This window comes from Candida jiufengensis (genome assembly GCF_024610255.1).
Source record: "Candida jiufengensis strain CBS 10846 chromosome Unknown scaffold4, whole genome shotgun sequence".
Lineage (NCBI taxonomy): Eukaryota > Fungi > Ascomycota > Pichiomycetes > Serinales > Debaryomycetaceae > Lodderomyces > Lodderomyces jiufengensis.
This window is the reverse complement of record NW_026261559.1, coordinates 635749-661372: the sequence shown is the minus strand read 5'-3', so window position 1 is coordinate 661372 and position 25624 is coordinate 635749. Positions and strand designations below refer to the sequence as shown.

The window sequence follows — 25624 nt, the reverse complement described above, 5'->3', positions numbered from 1 at the left end:
TTTAAAGCTGCTTATGATTGAGTACAAGAAGTACGCTGATCTTTCTTGCTGAACTTAGGTAAGGAGAACTCAAATAAACCATCATTGTCTTTATGACTTAGATTTTTTAGATTTCATGGTTTTAGGTTTTGACTCCACTATTTCGTGCTTTCTTTTATTGATCCTCTTTTTCTCACCAAAGCCTTCTCTTTCCATCTCCAGTAAAGATTCCCTTTTAGCTGTAGTGATCAAATTCAAAGAATCTTTAATGATCTTATCATCATCAATTTCTTCAAGTAAATCCATCTTCTTATTAATTCTTTCTTCTATACCTTGAATTCTTTCTATATCTTTTTCACCAATTATACTTATAGCATCACCTTTTTTACCAGCTCTTGCTGTTCTACCTACTCTATGTATAAAATCGTCTGGATCTGCAGGTATATCGAAATTCACCACCAATTCAACTTGTGGAATATCTAAACCTCTTGATGCTACATCTGTTGCTATTAGTATTCTTGCTGCTCCTGCTTTAAATCTATGTAATGAATTTGTTCTTTCGGATTGTGGCATTTGTGAATGTAATGAAGTAACTCTAAAATCTAGTTTTCTCAATGATCTTCTCAAAACTTCTGCTGTTATTGTTCTATTGACAAATACAACTATTGTTGATTCTTTGTATTTTGGTAATAGTAATATACTATGTAAATAAGCTTCTTTAACATAAGATGGTACAAATACATATTTCACCATTAAAGTATTGGGTATGGCTACCTTATCAACTGTATCTACTTCATGCATAAAAACAGGTAATTTATTTTTTGGTTGTGGTCTATCTTTTAATTCTTTAACTGCATCAGTTACAGTAGCTGTAAATAATAAAGTTTGTCTTTTTTCCAGTGGTGGTAGTATTTCAAAACATCTTTCTAAATCACTTGAAAAACTATCACTTAATAATCTATCTGCTTCATCTAGTACTAAATATCGAATTCTTCTTAATCCACTTATTGTTTCTTCTCCACTGTTCATTATGTGATCGGCTAGTCTCCCAGGGGTTGCAATAACAAAATGTGGTTTCTTTTGTAGTTCTAAAGTTTGTTTTATAAAATCTTCTCCTCCAACTATAACTGCAACTTTGATATTCATATTTGCTCCTAACGCAGTGAATTGTTCAGCAATTTGTAGTGCTAGTTCTCTTGTAGGTGTTAAAATCAATCCAAAAATTCCATAAGGATCTTCTGACCATTGTGTTAACATTGGTGCTGCAAATGCAATGGTTTTACCAGACCCAGTTTTAGCACCTCCTATACAGTCTTGACCTTTTAATATCGCAGGAATACAAGCTTGTTGAATTGATGTGGGTTTATGAATCTTCATGGCTTCTAAAGATTCCAGAAGCCATCTGGCAACTCCTAATTCTTGAAATGACATGTTTCGGTAGTGGTGATGGTCATCTTACAACCAAAAAAACAAAAAAAGCGAATTTAGAAATATCGCGATATCTGAAATCTCAAAAACCACTAATAAAAGACTACTACAATATGAAAAGACTACTACAGCGACTACAAATTACATCAAGAAGATTTAACTGTACATTTCATGCCTCAAAACCAGATAATTTACCTACAACCATCCTCAAAAATCCAACAAATGAAGAACAGATAATAAAAATCTCACAACTACCCCAATCACTGATACTAAGTATATCAGATTATTTCTCAGGTAATTCAACTCATTTACATCATGTATTTTACTCAAACTTAATTCATAATAAGCTGAAAAAGGCATTAAAAACAGAAAAGAAAAAATTTATTGACTTAAAAATAATAAAATTTACTTCAGGTAATGGAGGTAATGGATCAATATCGTTTTTCAAAGATAATTTAAAATCTTTTGGTCCACCAGATGGAGGAGATGGTGGTAATGGTGGAAATATATATATAAATGTTGTTGATAAAAACTTAAACTCATTACACTACCTAAATAAAAAGTATATAGCTAAAAATGGAGAAGGTGGTAAAGGAGGACAATTAGATGGTAAAAATGGTGATGACATTATAATTGATATTCCATTAGGAACAATTATCAGATGGATACCTGATCCAATAGAGTTTAAGAAACATATACAGAACAAGGAAGGTGATTCTCTAGAGGATACATACATGGAGTTAGCATTGATAAATGATAAAATCCAACTAAGAAGGGAAGGGTATAAACCAGGTGAAGGTTGGTTATATAAAGAAAATGATCTTGAATACTACAATCAAAAGGATTTTTTCCAAGAGTTAAATGTCAAAGTTTCCAAGTATGATGAAGAAATAGAATATGAAGAAAGTCAACAAGATCAATTCCCGCTTTTTGGATTAGATTGTGATCAAATCACCACCAAACCAATGCTATTTTTAAAAGGTGGTAAAGGTGGATTAGGAAATATGCATTTCTTAACTTCAAATATAAGGAACCCCAAGTTTTGTAAAGTTGGAAGGTTGGGGATAACTGAAAATTTTTTATTAGAGTTGAAGTTGATTGCTGATTTAGGTTTAATTGGATTACCAAATGCTGGAAAATCAAGTTTATTACGAGCTATTTCTAATGCAAAACCAAGAGTTGGTCATTGGGAGTTCACGACTTTACAACCAACTATAGGTACAATACAACATAGAATAGATTCATTACCTTTCACTGTTGCTGATATACCTGGTATTATTAAAGGTGCTTCACAAAATAAAGGTATGGGATTAGATTTTTTGAGGCATATTGAAAGATCAGGTGGGATGTGTTTTGTTGTATCTTTAGAAAGTGAAGATCCTACTGCGGATTTAGAGTTGTTAGTTGAAGAAGTTGGACCCAAAAGAATGCGTGATAAAAATGTATTAGTTGTTGCAACAAAAGCTGATTTAAGTAACGAAGGTGAAAATTTTAAGACTTTAAAAGAGCATATTGAAATGAAATACAAAGACTGGAAAATTGTACCTGTTTGTGCTCCAAAAGGTGAGAATATTGATAGGTGTTTACAATTAATGAGTGAACTTGCGGAAAAAGGAAGGAAATAATAGAAAATGTATATAGAGTTAATAGAGTTTTGTAAATAAGATTGCACTAATGACAATGCAAAGTATACTTTGCACATTGATTTTAAAATAGTTCAATGATAACAAGATCTGATATTTGTACCTTTTATTACATCAACAAACTTACTTGAAGAAAAATAGATAAAACAATAGATCCATACATTTTATTTTTTTGTCTGAGATTGATTGATTTTATTGTTCAATGAAAAATAATATTAAGTTTGTGTAACATTATTTGATTTTGGTACCTTAAATTTATTTTTTTAATCTTAACTTTTTTTTTTTTAATTAGTTTTTGAATTTACGAAAACTATAAAATTAATTAACTTTGAGAATTGCCTCATGAAACAGAATTATTATCACATTCAAATAAATTAGATGACCAAAAGTTTTTAATCTTTCAGCTTTTCTCCCTGAAGCTTTTTAAACTTTAATAGTTTGCGCTTCAAATAGTAACGATTAAAAAACTTGGATCAACTTAGTGAAGAAAATCGAAAATGATTAGAGATTTAAAAGATTTACAAGCAATAATTTGGAATTAGCAAACCGATTAATTCTCGAGATTAGTAACAAAAATGATTTCTTAGTAAATTGGAGACTAATAAATTAAAAGGGGTTCACATCAAAAACCTATTCATGCATAAATTAATTAAATTTTTAACCATTTTAGGGGTGGGGACGATACATTAGTTTTTGATTAATATAGGATCAATAAACAATTCTCTCTATTGTAATTTTGCTATTATTTTAAATATTTGAAAATCAGTTACAACAATGCATGTAAATTGAAATCATTGAATAAACATGAAATTAATTAATGGTCTCGGTGTTATGTTTCTTTTTTGAGAACAATTACTCTCAAGAAAAGTGAATTTTAAAAATTTAAGTTTTCATTAAACTCAAAAAAATAAACTTTTAAAATCTAAACTTTAATTCTCGATTTTAAAGCTAAACTAAATTCTGATCGAGGCGTATACAAAATGTAATCTAAAGAATCAACAACCATTGATAAAGGTACAACTTGTTAATCGAGAAAGTACCAAGTCAAGTAATATATGTTATCAATATTCACATAATTTGTCAATATTCAAAGCTCGTAGACTTTAAAATTTTTGAGAAGTAAAAAGCACAAGTTCTAAAATACATTTACTATTGAATTATTGCACCCGCCTTTTTGCAACAATTTTTAACAAAATACCTATTTTTAAATCAATATCAACAAAATACTACAACACTGTAAATCTTTGAGTAAATTCAAAGTATATGCAAGGGTTGATAAATTTATTAGGTTTATCTTTCTTGATTAAATAAATTATTATTTGAGAAGATGTTCTCCTTCCAATTTTGTGCAATAAGTAATAAAGTTTTTTAATCATTTGTTCAAGTTTTATAAATCGAAGATCATTCAACCAAAGTATTTATGAACATTATTCTTGGCTGGTAACTTTTGCAGTTACTCATTAAACAAAGAACGTTTTTTGATTCTTTGTGGAGAAATAACAAAATTTTGGAGAGATTGTTTGAGTAATAATTTTGTTGAGTTTTACGAAAAAAGTCAAAATTTGATTTGAATTATAAAAGTAATGTGGCTTATTTTGAAAAGATAAGGAGATCCAAATTTTAAAGTGTTATACATAACAAACACATGATTGAACCAAGGCAAATTCGGTGTTAGATGTAGTTGAATAACTTATAGTTTTTAAGGTAGAGTTTGAAAATTTCAACAAGTTTTTTGTCTGAGTTGTGTTCAAATTTTATCTTCCCCCAAAATTTTAAATTTAGACTTTTGTTCTTTGTATTGTATAGAAGTTCTAAATACATACGTACAATTTTTGCATAAGCATTGTTCTTTTACATACAAAATTTATCGATGAAATTACGAAGTAATCTAAAAAAACAGAGATCAAGAACACTGAGAGTTAAAATTTTTAAATAATTTGTAGTCGTTTATTTAAAATATGGAATCATTAAAAAATGTGTAATCTATAAAATTTAAAACATAAACCAGATGAATAAATGTAAAATGTTAAGTTAAAATAAATAATATATTGTAAATCATGAATTGAAAATTAAGTTAATTAAATAAATGTGGGTTGTCATCGATCCGTGAATGAAAAAAATGTAAAAATTGTGTTGAATGTGAGTCATAAAAATTATTTAGTTGGGCATGAACAAGTATTTGAATTTGATGTAGTACTTGATATATTACTCATTAAATCGGATTGAATAGTTGAACAACAAGAACTAATTGAATTTCTAGTTGAGCTAGTACCAGAATTTGAAAAATAATTATTAATATTTATAATATCATTATTTTTTCTAAATTTCATTAAATTATCGATTATATTACTCATAAATTCTAATTTATAATTTAATGGTTTATTGAAAGTATAATCAATACCTAAATTTTGAAAAGTTTGTAAATCTTGAAATGAATTTCTAGTAGTTACTGCAATTAAACTTGTTTTGTTAAATTTTTTATTATCTCTTATTAATTTTGCTAAATCTAATCCGTTTATAATTGGCATTTCAATATCAATAAAAATTGAATCATAAGTGTTTAAATTTAATAAATTTGGTACTAATGTTGAATCTTTAATTTGAGTTATATTTGATTTTGGATATAATTTTAATAATATTCTATTTAATATTTTTAAATTTATAATATTATCATCAACTATTAAAAGATTTAATGGTGATAAATTTGGTAAGCTTAATTTAAAATTAGTTGAGGTCGTATTTGAAGGTGATGATGGAGTAGTTAATTGTGGAGAGGATGTTCTTGATAAATTTTTCATTGATGCTAATTTGTTTTTTGGAATTTCTTCAGAATCTAAAGGATCAAATGGAGTTATTGGAGAAAAATAAACTTCATCATTTTCTTGATGATGTATTAAATTATTATTTTCATCATGATGATTCATTATCGAAACTTGATCAAATTTATCTATTATATCATGAATATTATCTGTTCTAGTTTCATCAAATTCACTTTCTTCTTCTTCATCATCATCTTCTGAATCTGAAGGATTATTTTGTAATTTTGAATTAGTTCTTAAATTTAATGATAATATTGGTTTTAATGAAAAATAATCTTGTGGATTTGATTTTATATTTAATGGTGTAGATGGTAATGATTTTGAATTTAAATATGTCATTATTTATAAGTTTATATGTGATAATTAAAGGTTCTTGGGTATTATCAAATTTAAATGAGTAGTTGATAATAAATAATATGTAAAAATAGTAAATGAATTTAATGCAGTTTAATGTATGTTTTAAATATGAATGATATTATATTTGAAAATATATAATGTTCTTGAAATCAAACTGATATAAATAAATTAATGAAATAACTTTGTAAAACTTGAAAAGAATATAAATAAGTTTATGCAAGGGAATTCAATTCTTCTTATATAAGAATATATAATTCTAAATCATTATATTGCAAATAAATGAATAATAGTCAAAATTGTATATAATTATTATTTAAATAGATTGATCCCGCCTTAAATTAAACATTCTAATTATTTACTGCCTTAGTTAATTAAGTAGAGAGAAGTTTAATACTTTATACATATTTCCATCCAAAGTAATTATATACAGTACTTGTTAGTTTTAAATTCGATTTTTATTCACTTGCATAAAGTAATACTGTATATAATAAACTACTTAGTTTATTACACAAATTTAAAAAATATGTCAAAAAAAAAAAAAAAGACATAAAAAAAATAAATTATTTTATTGTTTCAAATATTTATTAATTTATATTATACTTTCCGAAGTTCCAAAGATTCAGATTTGAATTGAAACTTAATATTGAAATCATATAATATTTATAACTCTCTAATTGATCAAATAAAATTTATGGTTGATGAATTGAAGAAATGAAATAAATTAAGAGCAAATTTGTTAAGAAAATTAATAAAAATCTTAATTAAGGCAACAGGCGAGCATCATTAAAAAATTTGAAAAAAATATATACAAAAATTAATTTACAACTTAGTACTTTAAAATTAATTAATATTTAATTGATTCATTTGAGTGAAAGTTTTAAAACCGTCAATTTCTTGAATTTAATTTTAACCTTGCCTTTTGATTTACACCACCACATTCCAAACGCAAATTCAAATTATTGTAAAATGTTAGTTCAGTTTACATGAAAGTCCATTTCAAATTCAATTAGTTCTCACTAAATCTTTCCGCGAAAAATTATTTAATTTTCTGCATTAATTTATTATAAATGATACGATTTTTTGATTCGGTTGTTAACAAAAAATTTAATTAAACCGAAATATATTGTATTGTACTTTCCTTTCCTTCCATTTGCAAACCATTACTTTATTATCAATAATTGGAATCAATGATAAACGTTTTTATCTATTGTTTCTTTTAAATTTAATTACCTTATTAAGATTAAATACAGAGATAGCAACTTGATGGATATATCAAAAAATTTAATTTACCACAACAATTATTAAAAATCTAGGGGTAAGAAAAGATAAAATAAAAAACAATAAAACCGAGATAATTTATTGTAATAACTCCAGAAAAATCGTAAATCTATTTACTTTCTTGGTTTTTTTAATGGACTTCAGTTTTGAATCATGGAATTCTTAAATATTGTCTGAAACGTTATGTTTTAAACCGGACTTCCATTGAATTCCGAGTCGAGACAACACAGATTCCGTTCAAAGTCGGTGATAAATCCTCAGAATCTTAAATCCTTAGACTTATTCAAAGTTCAAACCTATTGTTAGTTCTTGATGTTAAACTGGTGATTCATTTGAGTCCGTTCCATTAACGATCAGCCATACCATGTCGGATTTCGTAACAAAAACTAAAACTCTATACTATTCTCTTCTTTACCGCGTACAATTCAATTGTTCACTAATAAGCACGGAAATGAGAGCTTAATTAGCCCATGTGTGGTGAATTTAAACCACAATTTATAAAAGAAACAATAAAGCTAATCATATTTCCATCTACTTTATCAAATGATTAAATTAAGAGAGTTTTAGCGCTTTAATAATTGGAAATGGCTAATACTAAATAACCTTATCTTCTATTAAGTATTCTATGCGTCAAATTAAGGTTTTTGGAGTAAAATTTTAACAATTACGGAATGAATAAGAGATCGAATTATGTAGTAACTAAACAAAATTAAAGTTTTATAGTTTAACATTTCTATACTTTTTTAACTTTTATAGTTTCAAATTTTAAACTTTAAACTTTTTTCTTATTAAATCTTTATTAATCTACACGGATCAGTAAAACTTTAATGATTTTTTGTATACTTAAAAACCTTGAATTTCTAAATAATTCGAAATGTTTCATAGAATTTAGTATTCGATGACTTAGATATTCTAGAATTTCAACTATTGACTTCACATGGAATTGAGTTAAATGGTAAAGACCCTTTTAATTCTATTCTTAAGGATCGTAATTACTTACTCCTTCAAGTAATAAGCTAAGAAAAAAATTTAATTTTCGACCTTCTTCCTCAGAAATCTGTATATACTTTGTGACAACCATACTTTCAAGTCTAAAAATTGACTAAATTTAGTTTGTTATCCTCAAAAGCATCTGAGTTGGAGATCAATTTTATATTTGGAAAACAATTCAGGTAATTAATCAATTATTACATTCACATTAGCAGGAAGTATGGTCTATGAGGGAAAAGCTAAAAAAACGGGAATAAATGTAGACAAAAATTGCTGACCTTAAAAAAAATTCGGATCGTCTCAGTACCACGGAGAACGGCTAGTAAAAAAACATTGAGTTCGCAGTAAGTTTTCACAAAGAGCTTCTAGCGGTAACTTTGCACAGAGCGTTCCGAAGTTCGACTTAATTTGAAGCAACAACACAAGAATTATTTTGACTAAAAAGCTTGAATTTTAGACAAAAATCTAAAAAAATTGACATCAAGATGAGTGCATTATTCGATAAATTAGAGTTTTCCATGATGATGATTGTGGTTAGTGATTAATTATGGAAATGTGTAAAATGATTTTGAGTTGCTTTGAAAAGATCTGAAGGAAGGACTTCATATTTCAAGTGTTATTAATTATAGCAAAGAATTAATAGCAATTCCTAAATTTGCGTTTTCTCCATTACTACTAAAATTCAGATTTTTTGAAGGAAATAAAATTTTCGCATTTACGTAAAAATATTGTAAGATTATAAATAATTATTTGACACATAATTGAAGCATCTAAGGCGGACCACGATCTTTGACTTTTGTTTGAACGATTTTAAATACCCATCAGTTGTCGAGATTTTTATTTTGCAGCAATTTTGAAGGATCTATAAATTTTGGGTCTAGAGAATACAAAAATAAAGAAATATGGGAGATTTTTGACATGTAATTGATAGGGTTCTAATTAAAAATTGTAACTTGATTTAGTAACATTCACTTGTTAGAGCTTTCAATTCATTGTCAGATGTACATTTCTACAATATTAACCTTAATTTTTCAGCCTTTCGATTGTACTGCCTGATTGTATCAATAGATTCACAAACTCTACTAGTACAACAGTGTTTAGTTCCCTAATATACGAGACTTATTTATAACCTTGTAGATGCCATCTTTGCCGATGAAAATTCAATTCTTTTTGATGTTTGTTTGCTCAAATTGATTATGTGAATTCGTAAGGTAAATACCTTAAATTTTCATTAAAGCATTGAGACGTCCACTACTTTTTTAAAATCAATATAGGGGTAACATATCTTATACATTTTTCAAAATAGTCCATATCTACTACTTTCACTGTTGATCTAGCATGGAAAGAGTTCATTTACTCAAATCATTCAAAATTTAATTTTGTGTACACTTCACATGCATTTACGTTCAGTATTCTTAAAAAATTTCTTTTTTTATTTTGATTTTTAAACTTCTCCTGTTTACAAAAAGGGTCCTGTGCTGTTTCTATGCTTGTACTTATTTTCATCTGTCTCGTGGTCAATAGAATGGATTTGAGTTTGGAGGAAATTGTATAATTGTTAAAATAGATTTATTTAATGAAAGTGTGTTTATACTTTCTGTTGATAATGTAAATTGGTAATATTGGTATTTTTGTGTTAAAAATCTACAATCTCCACAACTAAAACTTAATCAGTAGTCCGAATTGATATGGAATCAAAATCAAAGATTTATCTATATTTGATCGAATAAGATACAGTATGTTTTGAATAAATCTACATTTTTGTTTCTAGAAATTACTAGAAAGTATCAAATAAATCAGGTTACAATTATTCGTTTTTACTGCATCAATATGTTCAGTCGGCAGCAAAAGTCACATGAAAGTTTGGGTTTAATACACTAATTTTTCTTCTATATGACTCAGTTCAAACTTTGATTACTATTAAGTCTTTAAAATTGTGACTACTGACAATTTTTGTGAATGAAGAAAACATGTTGTAATGTTTTTAACTCAAAATTTTAATCTTCTTTATTAATGAATTTTTATCTTTTCTTAACATAATATTATCGTTGATTTAATTTTTTTTATTTATTTTTCTTTAAATAAAATTAAAAATGTAAACAATTTAAAATATTTTTAATTTCTTTCTCTTTTCTTTCTTCACCAGTGTCACATTGTATGTATAGAAAGATCAATTAAATTTTGAATTTATCAAAGCGATTGTAAATGTATACTAACACAAATTAAAGAATAATTTGATAGGATCTACGGAGGTTTGGTTCAATTCTTTAAAGCTTCTAATTGACTGACCTCCCATTTCCTTTTACGTGAAGGAATAAATAGATTCTGGTTATGAATTTATGACTATCAGGTCTCTTATTCTTTCTTTCTTGGGGAGAAGGTTTAAGAGTTTAAGATATAGATAAAGTTGATTTTGGTTATTGAGGAAGTTCTTTCAAAACTGTTACTATCATCATCTGAATTACAAAATTTGATTTTAATTTAAATTCTACTGGGTTTACATTGTGAGCTGTGGTTTTTAATTAACGAATCAAATTTATAGATTTAAATGGAGGTTTTAAACAGAGAAAGAAATTAAGCAAATAATTGGGTCATCAAATTGTGTCTTTTTCTTATGCTATGCTTGATAGTCTACAATTCTAACCAAATAAATAGAAGCTTGGCTCATAACCTGTTGAAGGAGGTCTTCGACGCATATTAATTACTTCGACTCTGTGTCGGGCTCCATGTTAGGAAAAAGGTGTTAATGATACTTAAATATTGGACCGTACGTATAATCTTTAGATCTTAATATATGTAATTTTGTATGATGTATGTTTGTTAAATAATTCAGCTGTAGAGTTTGTATTCTAATATATGTGACTCTTGTTTGACGATAAGGTTTGTCATATCTTATTGGAATCTGTCGGAATTATATACGTAGGGCCCAGCCGATAAATTCTAAAAACTTATTTGTACATTCAAATTAAATATGAATTCAAATCACATCAATTGAGTCAATACCGCTTCAATTATGGTAGATCAAGCTTATTATGCCAAAGGATTTCAGAAGTCTATATCAAACACTCATTCATCAAGAAATGTTGAAAATTCAGGCAAGTTTGTTACAACAGTTTTAAAACCAAACTTTAAAATGTTAGATGTAGGATGTGGACCTGGATCAATCACTATAGATTTTGCTAAATCTTATTTGACTTGTGGTGGATCAATTATAGGTATCGAACCCACTCATGAACTAGTTGATGCAAGTAATGAGTTGAAAAACAAAGAAAATGTTATAAATGCTGAGTTTCAATTAGGTTCAATTTACAACATACCATATCCAGATAATACATTTGATTTAGTGTATTCACATCAAGTTATAGTACATATCAAAGATCCAATAAAGGCACTAAGAGAATTGCTTAGAGTAATTAAACCAAATGGATTTGTTTGTGTAAGAGATGCAGATATAGAATCGACAATAATATCTCCCGAAAAGTTTAATTTGTTGAAAGAGTACAGTATTTTGCTAGTAAATAATAACGTATCATCAGATATTAAAGCCGGTAGGTATTTAAAATCAAAAGCCATAAAAGCAGGGTATGATCCATCAAAAATAAAATTAACAATAAGTTCAAACTTGTTTAGCACTAAACAAGAGAAACAAGATTGGGCCAATATGTATACTAATAGAATTAAAAATGCTGGTGAAAAAGCGTACCCTGAAGATCATGTAAAAGATGAAGAAGTGAAGAATCAAATCTTAAAATTATATCCTGAATGGGTTGAGGATGATACTTCTTTAATTAGTATTCCAAGCTTTGAAATGATTTACCAAAAAAAGAGAAACTAAGTAGATACTCTGATACAAAGTGAGGTGAGTATAGTTGGTCAAAAAAATTTGTACCTGAAACGATGTGACAAATTTCTATAAATAGATCATGTATTGAATTTATGACTTGATCACGGAATTAATCCTCTATTTGGTGATAAGTAATTTACATAGATAAATACTTTATAAAAATAAGAATACAAAATTTCAACCAACTATACAACAATTAACTATATACAGAAAATGGTAGATCAAGCTTATTACAAAAAAGGCTTTCAAAAATCGATTTCAAATACTCATACATGGAGAACTGTCGAAAATTCAGGTAAATTTGTTACTTCTGTAATAAAACCAAATTTCAAAATGTTAGATGCTGGATGTGGACCAGGCACAATTACAATTGATTTTGCTAAAAATTATTTGAATGAAGGCGGATCAATAGTTGGTATAGAACCAACTCAACAATTGATAGATTCATGTAACGAGTTAAAGAGAAAAGAAAATGTTAAAAATGCTGAATTTCAACTAGGTTCAATATACGATATTCCATTTAAAGATAATACATTCGACTTGATTTATTCACATCAAGTTTTAATTCATTTGGAAGAGCCATTAAAGGCATTGAAAGAATTACTTAGAGTCACTAAACCAAATGGGTTTATATGTATAAAAGATGCAGATTTAGAAGCAACTGTTGTATCACCTAAAAAATATGATTTATTAAAAGAATTTTCAATACTAAAAGCTAAGAATGCAGTATCAACAGATACGAAAGCAGGTAGAAAATTACGATCAAAAGCAATAAAAGCAGGATATGACCCTAAAAGAATAAAATCATCTATATCACAATGGCTTTTAGCTGATGATTTGGAAGATAAAAGAAAATTTGCAGAAATGTTTATTGATAGGATAAAAAACTCAGGAGAAATTGCTTATCAAGATGAAGCCAAGAATGAAAAAATTAAGCAAAAGACTATAGATGCTTACAACGAGTGGTCAAAAGATGAAGATTCAATTTATTGTATAACAAATTTTGAAATTATATATCAGAAATAATTTTTTCGTAAGTAACACATCAAACAATAAATATACGAACTATATTTATACTTCTTCCACTTCACAAACAAAAACACTTCATAAATCCATGACAGAAGTTTCATCACCATCAAGTAGAAAAGTCGATGATTTTTTATCTAGCTTATCTCAATTATCTCAAGAAAGATTAAATGAAGATCGTCAAAGACAGAGAGATTTACAAAAGAATATTGATGAATTACAATCGAGACTGCAAAATAATTCTTCCACCTACAAATCACAGAAGCATTTGGGCAATTCAACAAGATCACTGTATCAATTAGATATACCAGACTTGAAATTCAATAGAAATAAGCTAAAGAATGATGATGATGAAGAACCCCCAAAACTACCAAGAAGAAAGGATGACACACCACCAACCCTACCCAAAAGAAAAAGTGATCAACCACCAACATTACCAAAAAGAAAACCAGACTTAAATTCAATTGGATTACTACAACCAATATCAAGAAAAGATACTTCTTTAAAACCGGAAAAACTACACACGCCAGTAAAACCTACAAAACTAAAAACACCAGAAAAACCTACGAATTTAAAAACACCAGAAAAACCAACAAATTTCAGAGCAGGATCATTTCGAGACATGGAACAGCGTATAAAATCAGGTGATTCAAATACTGTATCGCTAGAAAATGCCCTCAAACCTACAAAATTATCAGAATCCACCTCTAAACCAATAACAAAACCAAAACCGAAACATCTACAAGAAGAACCAGAATTTTTATCAAAATTTCAACAACTAAAAACTTCAAAAAGGGACCCACCTCAATTAAAGCCAAAACCCAAGCCACCAGTATCCGAAGCAATAGATTTTAAAACAAGTCTAAAGCCCTTAAAACCAGCATCAAAACCCAAATCAGAAACTTTAGAGTTTCAAACGAAATTAAAAGAAATTGAATCACCCAATAAAAAACCTCAACTAATTACTACAAAATCATCAAAATTTAAATCAGACTATGAGGAAAAAGATAGTGAAGAATTAAGAATTCAATTACAGAAAATGGCTGCAAAAAAAAATGAAAAGCAATTAACTCCAGAAATTAAAGAGGAAAAAAAGTCAGCAATTAAACCAGAAACAAAAGACAAAAGCAAAACCATCCCTACTACCCCAGAAATGAAAAAAATCAAAACTACCCCAGAGAAAAAACCTAAACCACCAATTAAACCATTGAAAAAAGCATCATCAAATCTCGAAAACTCCGTAAATTTATCATTTGAAGATAAATTAGGTGCAATTTTATCGAGATCACAAACTTTCCCACAATCAGCTTCATCAACAACCGCATCAGATACGTTAACTACAACAAAATTCAAGAACAAATCAACTTCAGAATTAACTCATGTGACTAAAACAAGAGCAAAAGGTCCGAAACGTAAATTACCTAAAAATTTGAATAAACAGCAACAACCAAAAGAGACTTTAGTGAGTAAAAAACCACCACCAATAAAACAAAAACCAAAAGAAATCAAAGTCAAACCAAGAGTTATTAGTGGTGAAGTATTTATTTAATTTCCTACTTAAAATTAAATTTCCCAATTATCTATTTCTTCTAAAAACTTTTCATTTATGGATTTTATAGTATTATGAAACAAATTTGAAGAAGTAGTTGAATTTTTGATCTTGACGAAATAATATAAGAAACAATTTTTTTTTTTTGTAAGTGATTGTAATTGTTGTAATGATTCACTAGTTGGAATTTTCATTTCTATATCTTCTTCGTTGTTTGTAAAAAATTCATCAAATTCATCTACATCTTTTTGTTGTTCATCATTGAATATGGAGGAGAAATGATAATCTATTGATGAAGTGAAAACTTTTTCTATTTGTGGTACTTCATCTGATGGTGTGGTTGTAGTTAATTGGTTCCTCCAATATTCTTTATCATGTTTGGTGGTTATAGAATCTGATATCACTAAAGACACTAAAATATTCACAAATAATTTTGATTCTTCTGATAAACTAAATGTTTCCTGAATAATGTACTGTATAATTTCTAATTTGTTATACTTTAACAAATCAAATTTATCGAAGTTTGAACCATATTTTATAGTGTCCCAAATATTTGAATTTTTATCCACTGGTTGTTGGATTTTATGATTTATAATTTCATTAACAACACCCGAAATATTTGGATCAATTGATTTGAAAATTTCCAATACTTTACCTAATAATTCATTATCATTTCTTTTCATCCATTTCACTAAACAAACAGTAACAGGTAACAAAAAAGTTTGAGATAAATAATCTAATCCATTATTTAACATTCCAAAATCGATACTACCCAAATTAGTAGCTAATATAGCTTGTTTATATATGATTGGCATAAATTTATAAATTTGTTTCACATTTAAACTCTTGATTAATTCATCTGATAATCCATCATCGTTTGAATCATTAAATAATGCATTTATCCATTCAATCATTAAATTGTCATAATTTGATACAATAGTTTTATCATCGTCATCATCTATTTGTTCCGGCAAATTGTTTGTTAAATTATCAACCAATCTGTAATAAAAATTGCTTAGAAAGTTTATTGTGAATGTATTTAAGTCCAAATTTGTTAAATCAATTTCGAATATTTCTATAATGTATATAATGCTGAGTAGACCAATACTAGCATATGAATATAACTCCTGAAAGTCATCATCTGAGTCAATTTTAAAGTTTTCAAAGTCTATATAGTCAATAAGCTTGTACAATAAGGTGCAACCAGTATTGAATAAAATTATATTTATCAAATCTTTGTTGTTTATCAACGCTAATAATAATTTATTTAATTTCTCATATTGTTTTGAATTTATAAATTCTTCAATATTATTTATAATTGTCAATGAATAGTCTAATTGACCAGATTTTTGAGTCAAGTTTTTAAAATATTCAAACAATTGATTATCTTCTAATGAAAAATCAGATCCTGAATCATTGATTAATTCGTTCAATTTTTTCAAATCTGGTGATTCCTTTTTGGTAGGTAAGTCTTCACCTAATAAGTTTAGTATTTGTGGTAATTTTTCCAGCATAAAATTTTGAACATTAAATTGATGATACCCTTTTGTTTCTATCGAAAACAGTTCAAGCAATTGTTGTGAAACATCGCCAGTACATAACGTTTTGAAATGGTTAAGGAATCTCTCTGGAGTAATTTGCAACCTAATAAAACTTTTGGTCGTTTCATAAATCCATAATTTCCTCCTAATTTCTAGGTATGTATCTAATTTATTCAATTTTAATGAAATTTGTTCTTCTTCTTCTTCTTCTTGTGAAGTTATAAGATTGAGGTCCATTAATCTTTTGGTTTGTGAACTGGATAATAAATGTTTGATCTTTTGATATAGTACGTTAGGTTGTGAAGCTACTTCAAACAATTCAATTAAATTTTCGTCTGTTGGATTAAATGTTCCTAATAACTGTAGCACAACATGATTTTCTATATGAGTCTTTGCATAATTAATAAAATGTTTATAGCTAAAGTCAGGAGCAGAAACACCTAAGAACTTTTGAAGGAATTTGTTCGATTCATCAATTTTTGCTAGTTTTATCCAAAAATTTTCGGAATTGGTTTTGGTTGCCAACGACCAGTCAACTATCAATTGAATCTGGTGATCATTTGTTATATTTTGTAACACGTCATATAGCTCCTTTTCTTGTGGTGAGCATAGTGCCAGTAGTAATATAAATGATTTACTAGATAATTTTTCACTAGTTGATGTTTGTAGTAGCTTTTGAAAGTTCATTAATAACCAAAAGAAACGCGATTACAAGTTGTTTTTTTTTTTGGTGAAATGCTTCTACAACTTTAAATTTCATTAATTTTTTTATTTTTTAATTATAAATAACTTATATATACCCTATTTACCCTCCTTAATCAAATGCTAATTGTTTTTTAATTTCTGCAATTGCTTTACCTGGATTTAAACCTTTTGGACAAGTTTTTGCACAATTCATGATTGTATGACATCTATATAATGACATTGAATTTTGTAACATTGCTTTTCTTGCATCAGTTGCTTGATCTCTTGAATCAATTAACCATCTATAAGCTTGCATCAATACTGCTGGGCCAAGATATTGTTGTTGATTCCACCAATATGAAGGACATGAAGTTGAGCAACAAGCACATAATATACATTCATATAATCCATCTAATTTTGCTCTATCTTCAATACTTTGTAAATTTTCTCTACCATCAGCTGGATGATCTTTTCTTTGTAAATATGGTTCGATTGATTTATATTGTTTATAAAAATGAGTTAAATCTGGTACTAAATCTCTAACAACAAACATATGAGGTAATGGATAAACTTTTGTATCTTTTGAAGTATCTTGATCTATACGACATAAACATGCCAATGTATTTCTACCTCCAATATTCATAGCACATGATCCACAAATACCTTCACGACATGATCTTCTAAAAGTTAAAGTAGCATCTTCTTCATTTTTAATTTTTAATAAGGCATCTAATACCATAGGTCCACATTTATTTAAATCAACATCATAAGTTTGCATTTTTGGTTGTATTTCAGGAGTATCAGGATTCCATCTATAAATTTGAAATTTTTTAATTCTTGGTTGTTTTTCTTCAACTACTGTTGCTAAAGATCTTATTGATCTACGAAATATATTATTAGTAGTTCTAAACATAGTAAATGGTTGTATGAATAAATATAAAGTTGATTAAAGGTATAAAGTATGAAGATAAAGGCTAGATAAACTTGTAGTATTCTCCATAAAAGTTTTTTTTTTTTTTTCTGCCTTATACTTAAAGATTTTCCCGGGTCATACATTACTTTTTGTTTTACAAATTAATTTGATCTTATTGGCTCATTTAAAGACGCAAATAATTTAAATTACCACTTCAAAAAGAAGGTTTTAAATATAGATTGTACATGAATAAACTCTGGGTTTTCATTTGATGGTAAAATGGGGTCAAAGCAAAATCTGAGTCAATAGTTATAATTTTAACTTTCCAAAAGTGAGATAAAAAGTAAGAGGAAATGTAAGGTCTAATTGTCTTTATGCTCTATATTATTAACTTTTATAGGTCAACTTCTTATTACATAAAAACTCTTTATAAGTAGTCCTCGTTGTGTTCAGCTTGCCCCAAAATTGCAAAATAATCGTAAAATAAGAAGTCCTGCATAAAATTTTGAAATTTTTTGGCTGCAAATTTTAAAGATTGATACTTGAAGTCACTTCAAACAAATATTTAAAGGTTTCACAGATTTTTAAGGGTAATCAATGGGTTGGTTTTTAGTTTCGGGTGTTTTTTTTGGTTGGCAAGTTAACTTTACAATTTTGAACAAATTTGTAAGTGATTGGAAGCAAAAACTTCTAGTTTTTAATACTCATAAACAAGTAATTGTAAGTGTGAAAAATACAAGTTATTAAGGAAGCATTGTTTTGCTTTTAATTCTTCCGCTTCAGTAAACTGACCCCATGTTTTGGAGATTACTTCTTAAAAGAACTGCAAATATCTCATCAGAATTGCAGCCACATGATTCAGTGATGATTCAATTTTTGACTATTGTATATCGTTGATGAATTTAAAAAAACAACAATTGGCATTTGTCTCTATCAGCTTCCAATGACTATGACTATTTGTATGTGCAAACTCTCGGAAGAGTAACCCCGACATTTGCCACACGGTTAATCATGGTGATCTCATACGTAAGAGTCAAATGATGATGTTCCATATCGACAATACAAACAAAATACTAAACTACTTTGTATTAGAGGTTGGGGTAAGACTTAAAGGCCAAGGACCTGAATGTTAAAAACCATCTCAAGGAAAGGTGAAGTCTGGCGTAGTTGTCAGAAAGTCAAAATATCACTGTTTCGAATCCAGATAAAAACTTCAAATTTTCAAAAAAAAAATGAAGTCTGGCATAGTTGTCAAATCCCGAACCAAGTCCTTATAGCTCAGTGGTAGAGCACCAGATTGCAACGAGCAGCTATCTGTTGGTCCCTGGTTCGATCCCGGGTGGGGGCTTTCTTTTTTTTTTTCTTTTCTTATGTTCATTAGCAAGGTCAAGGCAATGTAGTTTTTTTGATGAGCAAAAATTTTGTAGAGCTTAATCTTTTCAAACTTTGTTAGAAACAACCGAAAAGGTGCATTATATAGGAGTACTTAAGTGGATAGAAGGATGTACGATATTAAATAAATACTATTTTGATATAGGTCATAGGTATCGGATGATAACTTCCAAATTTGTCTTTGAAGTATGAGGAATTTTAATGCAATTTCACAAGTGGCATACTCGAGAAGAGATAGCTGCTCGTTGCAATCTGGTGCTCTACCACTGAGCTATAAGGACTTGGTTCGGGATTTGACAACTATGCCAGACTTCATTTTTTTTTTGAAAATTTGAAGTTTGGGCAACTCTGTTGAAGTAAGTTTCAAAGTTTACGGTCTCACTAAGCTAAACCTCGACTCCCCTCCAGGTTCATACGTCATTAAGATCAATCTCTTGCAGCAATTTTAAATTTTTGACCACTTGCTTTATTAAAATCTTACATTTATCTAACAAAGTGTTGGGGAATTAATTGATTTAATATTAAGTATTCAATTTTAGAAATGCAAAAAATTGTGAGCCGAATTTAAATGCGAGAAAAATCAAAAAGACAATTCAGATGCCCGAAAAATAACATTTTATTGGCAGTTATATCATCATTAAAAATTTAATAAAGTTGCTTACTTAACGATTTTTAATTCCGCTTTGTTTACAAATAAATTTTTACTCGTGCAAATTCATTGCAAATTATTGACAATGTTGGTATTTTCTAAGACTCCCTGAGATATTTTAAATTTCAATTAAATGCATGTGGTAATTCGAAAACTCTTGATATTAAAATTTCACAACGACACAAAGCGAGGACTTGCAACATATATCTACACAAGTTATGTTGGCTATTTGTCATGAAAGGCACCACAAAAGGTCTTAAGAGGGGTGGTTAAGTTTTAATAATAATTTGTTTCATCTATCTAGTGTTTACACAAAAAAACGTTTTGAAACAAGTATGTATGTACGGATGTAAAATGAATGTATAAAAAAAGGGATTAAATCATCATTTTTTACCAAAGAATTGATCAAATTTAGTCACAAGTAAGGGACTGTGGAATAGCTTTCATATTCCATAGAATATTGCCACTTCATTTTCATAAAATGTGTATGTGAATAATTAAAAACCTAGTATAGAGTCAATTTATAGAATTAAATAATTTGTAAATTTTCATCTTAATTTGAAGCTAAATATTTTTAAATCTAAAACTTTGAAAAAGCACCGACTTTTAAGCAAGAGGTTGATAAGAATCAAAGATTTTGAGTGTGCTTTTTTCTTCAAAAAAACTATATTCGTGTACTGTGTTTTTATAAAATACTTTATTTATCAAGTACATATATTTTTTTATTTTTTTCTGAACAAAAATGTTTCAGATTTTGATGATTCACTTGGTAGTTGCAAAAGAGAAATTTCCTCATCTCTTTGCATATATTGACATCTTTTTTTTATTAGAATACTCAAAGAACCAGAATCATCAACCATTATGGGTAAAAGTTCTAAACAAACCAAAAAGTTTCAAAATAAACATTTAAAACATACGATTGAACATCGTAAAAAAGTTCAAGATTTCAATAAGAAAGCTTCATTAAGAAAAAAAGGTAAAAATGGAGGTGAACCACCAGCACGTAAAGATGGTAAAGCTAAAGAAGTATTTGATGATATGTCAGTAGATGAATTTTTTGAAGGAGGATTTGAAGTACCTAAGGAGAAAAAAAAAAAGAAACAAAAAGTTGAAAAAGAAGAAGAAGAGGAATCATCAGATGAAGAAGATATGGAAATGAATATGGAAAATTTGGAAGAAGAAGATCCAGAATTTTATAAATACTTGAAAGAAAATGATAATGATTTATTGGAAGGAGTAAATCCATTGGATGCTATTAGTGAAGATGAAGATGAAGAAGAAGAAGAAGAGGAACAACCAGAATTGGAAGAAGAAATCACGGAACCACATACAAATAATAAAATTGAAATCACCACCAAACTTGTGAAAAAGTGGGAGGAACAATTAGCAAAACCAACCCCGAAAATCATTAGAAACATAGTAATAGCATTTAAAGCAGCGGTCAATATAAACAAAGGAGAAGATTATAAATATAGTGTTGTTGATCCAAAAGCATTTACAGAATTAATGTTATTAGTATTGAAAAAAGTTCCAATTGCAATTCAAAATATTGTTAAGTATAAAGTCAAAAATAATGTTAGAACCATACCTCAAAATCCACAAGCAACTCAAATTGGATCCATATTAAAGTCTCATGCTAGTTCATATATTACCTTATTGGAGGATATAACAAATACAGAAACAGCTGCTTTGGTGTTAGCATCTATTCATGAAGTTATGCCATATTACATATCACATCGTAGATTATTAAAACAAATTATATCAGCCATAACAAATGTTTGGGCAAGTTCAAATTCCATAGATATACAAATTGCATCATTTGCATTTATTAACAATATAGTCAGAGAATATCCAAAATCATTATTAGAAAATGTTTTAAAGTCATCATATCAATCCTTTTTACAACATTGTCGTAAAACAAATGTTCATACAATGGATAGAATTAATTTTTGTAAGAATTCATTAGCTGAATTATTTGGTGTTGATTCAACTATTGGGTATCAAATTGGGTTTGAGTATGTTAGACAATTAGCAATACATTTGAGAAATAGTATAAATGGTAAAGGAGGAGCAGCAGCTATATATAATTGGCAATATTGTCATTCATTAGATTTTTGGTCAAGGGTTTTAGCGATAAACGAGGTGGGAATCAATCAATTAATATATCCATTAGTTCAAGTTACTTTGGGGGCTATAAGATTAATACCGACAGCTCAATTTTTCCCATTAAGATTTTATTTGATTAGATCATTGTTAAGGTTGAAAAATGTATATATCCCAATCTTCCCATTACTTTTTGAAATATTATCATCAACAGCAATTACAAAATCCCCAAAACCTTCGGGTAATTTACAATTTGTTGATTTTGAACATAACATTAAGGTAAATCAAGCATATTTAGGTACAAGAATATATCAAGAAGGATTATGTGAACAATTCATTGAATTAACATCAGAATTTTTCGGAGTATATGCTAAAAATATTGCATTTCCCGAATTAATCACACCAGCAGTACTTTCATTAAGAAGATTTACCAAAAAATCAAAAAATATTAAATTTAATAAACAATTGAATCAATTAATTGAAAAACTAAATGCAAACGCTTTGTTTGTTAATGGTAAAAGATCAAATATTGAATACGGTCCTTCAAATAAACAAGAAGTTAAAACTTTTTTAGCTGATTATGAATGGGATAAAACACCACTTGGTCAATATATAATTGTTCAAAGACAATTGAAAGAGGAAAGAACAAAATTATTGAAACAAGCGCAAGAAGATGAAAAAAATGCGAAAAAGAAAGATGAAGAGGAAGATGATGAATAAGTTTAAAAATTTAATTTTCTCATAATATTCATAAAATTCGTATACACTTCTATGGATCTATTGGAATAAAATTACCAACTATACAACTTGGAATGTTATATCTATCTCTTCGTATAGTGAAACTAAAACAGCAACTTTTCCTTTTTATACCATCTTTTGTTCTTAAATTACAACTTGTTAAAACTGCCTTTTGACCTTTATCAAAAGCAATAGCTCCGTATTTTTCCCAAAAATTCACTGCACTTTCTTCACTCATTAATTCATATATAGCTAATTTCCCGTCTTTTAAATCATCAGTTGTAACACCTACTAATGAAGCAAATTCTTTATTGCCTCGATATATTTCTCCAGTTCTTCTCCATAAACAAGCTGGGATAGCCATTGATGTGAAAACTCGATCATAATCCAATAACATTCTTTCAAAACTTTCTTCCACAAGCACTAAATCGACATCTTTTAAAGTTCTTGCAATAGCTCTAAAAGCTGGTCTAAAAATACTTAAAGGTTTTAAAATTCTTTGACGACTCGAAATATTCATATAGTTATCCATATATTTTTGTAATCTAGCATATCCTTTTGCGTAATTATATGGTTGTAGTAAACCAGCTTCTAATTTAGCTTTAATGACTTGTTTTAACCTTTCTTCTGGTGATATTTCAGTTGTTGGATCAGCAGCTGTTAAAAAGAATTTATCTCTTGCAGAATCCGAAATAACGGGGTGATCTTCAACTCCTGGTTGTTGTGGTTGTTGTTGTTGCTGCTGTGGTTGTTGAGGTGGTTGATCTTCCATTGGTTGAGAAACTTCTTCAAAAGTTTGACTAAATATATTATTTGGTGAGAAAGCAGGAGCCCAAAACATTTGATTTTCGTCATTATTTAAAGCACCATTGACTAGTTCTGGATCATCAATCATAGACAAAAAATCATTTAATGAACTAAATTCACTACCTGCATGTTCCGAATAGAATAATGGTTCTTGATTATACGCTAAAGTTTGTGATAAAACAGATTTATTTGGTTTTGCTTGAATAGGTTGTTGAACTGGTAATGGCTGAGTTTGAGGTTGAGGTTGAGATTGCGGTTGAGGTTGTGGTTGAGGTAGTGGTGCTTGAGGAGGAGGTTGTTGTTGTTGTTGCTCTTGTTCTTGAGGAGTATCTTTTCTTAAAGCTGCTGCTTTCTTTCGTTGTCTTGAATTTGAAGGTTCATCATAACACAAATGCAGTATACCTCTTTTAATACATCTTTGACATGGTCTTGATTCATCACATATCATATGTGACCTTCTACAATATACACATGCTATTTCTAATTTTTTCTTTCTTTTTCTTTTGGTTGTATCCATTGTTGATACTTTGGTTAAAAGAGTTGATAAAAAAAAAAAAAAAACAGTACACAATTATAATTGTATTATCAATAACTATAAATTTTATTCTGAATCAATACTTGTACTTAATTCAACTCCTTCATAATTAGAATTATACCTATTTAAGATCGCCAGCGGTCTTGAAAATATTACAGGGCGTGTATTCATCACTGGAGTTGTAGCACCCTGTTGTTCTAATTCATCATTTATACTTCCATAATCTATTACTTGACCTGCAAGTGATTTTAAAATTGTGTTGTTACATAATGGACAACTCCTTTTGAAGTTAATTAACCAGTTAGATAAACAATTTTGATGGAAAAAATGTTTACATTGTAATACCAAAACTTTTGATTTCAATGGGTGATATTTCTCTAAACAAATCGAACATTTAAAAGAATTGAAATAATCATTTGGACAATTTAATACATTTGATTTACCAGTAGAATTCTGGTACAGCTCTAAATCCAGTTCCAAAACTAAATGATTATTATCATATATGTACACTGGTAAACTTTTTACCATTTGTGCATTTCTTTTGTTGATTTGTCGTTTTCTAAATTTTTGGCCACACACAATTATACAATAAAACAAAACAATTAGTAAAGGTGGTGATAATACCATTGATAAAACAATACTAAACCAACTTCCAATATACGCTGTAGATATCTCTACCAAAACATGCAAGTCCTCAAACTGTTTTAAAATTTTGTAGTCTTCGAAAGTAATAAACATTACAGGAATCTCCAAAGTTCCATCTTGATTAAATGTATTTGAATACATTGTTATCAAACTTCTATATGGTTCATCATTAGCAACAACTATAGCAGAGGGATTTAAGTTGGAATCAATGATATTGGAAACTTTATCAACAAATGTACAATCACCTCTTAAAACCACAAGGATTTTGTTGTGATACTTTCCAGATGGTTCTTCGATCTTTTCACACATAGTATATGGTAAAATACTATAATGACTTGACAACTTTTCATTTAGCACTGGTGAAAATGAAGCATACCTTCCAATTATTTTAGTGGTATAATTACTTTCGGTGGTGTTAAACTCCAATATTGAATCAATTGGGAAAAATGAATTTATAACATTATTAAATGGATATTCATCAGATGTGTTAAATTGTTTTATAGAATTTTTAGTTAGATACAATGCAGATTTAAAATCCAATTGACTATCTTGGATTATAAAGAAAAGTAGTAGTACTGATGCACAGATTATTATTAATCTTTGAATCATGGGGTATATAACCTTTGGTTTGGAAAGCAAAAATCGCGAAATCAAAACACAAAATTTATTATTACATGATTATTTTTTTTTCTACTTATTTATTT

The 25624-nt window shown here is 28.2% G+C and overlaps 11 protein-coding genes across 11 annotated transcripts; 5 read left to right on the top strand and 6 right to left on the bottom strand. All coding sequences in view use genetic code 12, as the record gives it.

The window, feature by feature from the left end:
- Positions 1 to 90: 90 nt before the first annotated feature.
- DBP8 (ATP-dependent RNA helicase) lies at positions 91 to 1410 on the bottom strand (the record flags this gene model as incomplete). Its single annotated transcript, XM_051762668.1, has 1 exon — positions 91 to 1410. The coding sequence occupies one exon, from the start codon at positions 1408 to 1410 to the stop codon at positions 91 to 93; it is 1320 nt and encodes a 439-aa protein (XP_051620724.1).
- A 110-nt stretch (positions 1411 to 1520) lies between these two features.
- Positions 1521 to 3032, top strand: MTG2 (putative GTPase; the record flags this gene model as incomplete). Its single annotated transcript, XM_051762667.1, has 1 exon — positions 1521 to 3032. One exon carries the CDS (start codon positions 1521 to 1523, stop codon positions 3030 to 3032), a length of 1512 nt encoding a protein of 503 aa, XP_051620723.1.
- Positions 3033 to 5203: 2171 nt separating this feature from the next.
- On the bottom strand, positions 5204 to 6208 carry SRR1 (Srr1p; the record flags this gene model as incomplete). Its single annotated transcript, XM_051762666.1, has 1 exon — positions 5204 to 6208. One exon carries the CDS (start codon positions 6206 to 6208, stop codon positions 5204 to 5206), a length of 1005 nt encoding a protein of 334 aa, XP_051620722.1.
- Positions 6209 to 11507: 5299 nt separating this feature from the next.
- KGF54_002209 (class I SAM-dependent methyltransferase) lies at positions 11508 to 12329 on the top strand (the record flags this gene model as incomplete). Its single annotated transcript, XM_051762664.1, has 1 exon — positions 11508 to 12329. The coding sequence occupies one exon, from the start codon at positions 11508 to 11510 to the stop codon at positions 12327 to 12329; it is 822 nt and encodes a 273-aa protein (XP_051620721.1).
- Positions 12330 to 12551: 222 nt separating this feature from the next.
- KGF54_002208 (class I SAM-dependent methyltransferase) lies at positions 12552 to 13364 on the top strand (the record flags this gene model as incomplete). The annotated part of the gene is made up of 1 exon (XM_051762663.1): positions 12552 to 13364. One exon carries the CDS (start codon positions 12552 to 12554, stop codon positions 13362 to 13364), a length of 813 nt encoding a protein of 270 aa, XP_051620720.1.
- An 88-nt stretch (positions 13365 to 13452) lies between these two features.
- KGF54_002207 (uncharacterized protein) lies at positions 13453 to 14913 on the top strand (the record flags this gene model as incomplete). The annotated part of the gene is made up of 1 exon (XM_051762662.1): positions 13453 to 14913. The coding sequence occupies one exon, from the start codon at positions 13453 to 13455 to the stop codon at positions 14911 to 14913; it is 1461 nt and encodes a 486-aa protein (XP_051620719.1).
- Positions 14914 to 14927: 14 nt separating this feature from the next.
- On the bottom strand, positions 14928 to 17141 carry MED5 (Med5p; the record flags this gene model as incomplete). The annotated part of the gene is made up of 1 exon (XM_051762661.1): positions 14928 to 17141. One exon carries the CDS (start codon positions 17139 to 17141, stop codon positions 14928 to 14930), a length of 2214 nt encoding a protein of 737 aa, XP_051620718.1.
- Positions 17142 to 17268: 127 nt separating this feature from the next.
- Positions 17269 to 18051, bottom strand: SDH2 (succinate dehydrogenase iron-sulfur protein subunit; the record flags this gene model as incomplete). The annotated part of the gene is made up of 1 exon (XM_051762660.1): positions 17269 to 18051. One exon carries the CDS (start codon positions 18049 to 18051, stop codon positions 17269 to 17271), a length of 783 nt encoding a protein of 260 aa, XP_051620717.1.
- Positions 18052 to 20953: 2902 nt separating this feature from the next.
- NOC2 (mRNA-binding ribosome synthesis protein) lies at positions 20954 to 22915 on the top strand (the record flags this gene model as incomplete). The annotated part of the gene is made up of 1 exon (XM_051762659.1): positions 20954 to 22915. One exon carries the CDS (start codon positions 20954 to 20956, stop codon positions 22913 to 22915), a length of 1962 nt encoding a protein of 653 aa, XP_051620716.1.
- Positions 22916 to 22964: 49 nt separating this feature from the next.
- On the bottom strand, positions 22965 to 24257 carry CWT1 (Cwt1p; the record flags this gene model as incomplete). The annotated part of the gene is made up of 1 exon (XM_051762658.1): positions 22965 to 24257. The coding sequence occupies one exon, from the start codon at positions 24255 to 24257 to the stop codon at positions 22965 to 22967; it is 1293 nt and encodes a 430-aa protein (XP_051620715.1).
- An 84-nt stretch (positions 24258 to 24341) lies between these two features.
- Positions 24342 to 25529, bottom strand: KGF54_002202 (uncharacterized protein; the record flags this gene model as incomplete). The annotated part of the gene is made up of 1 exon (XM_051762657.1): positions 24342 to 25529. One exon carries the CDS (start codon positions 25527 to 25529, stop codon positions 24342 to 24344), a length of 1188 nt encoding a protein of 395 aa, XP_051620714.1.
- Between the last annotated feature and the right edge of the window lie 95 nt (positions 25530 to 25624).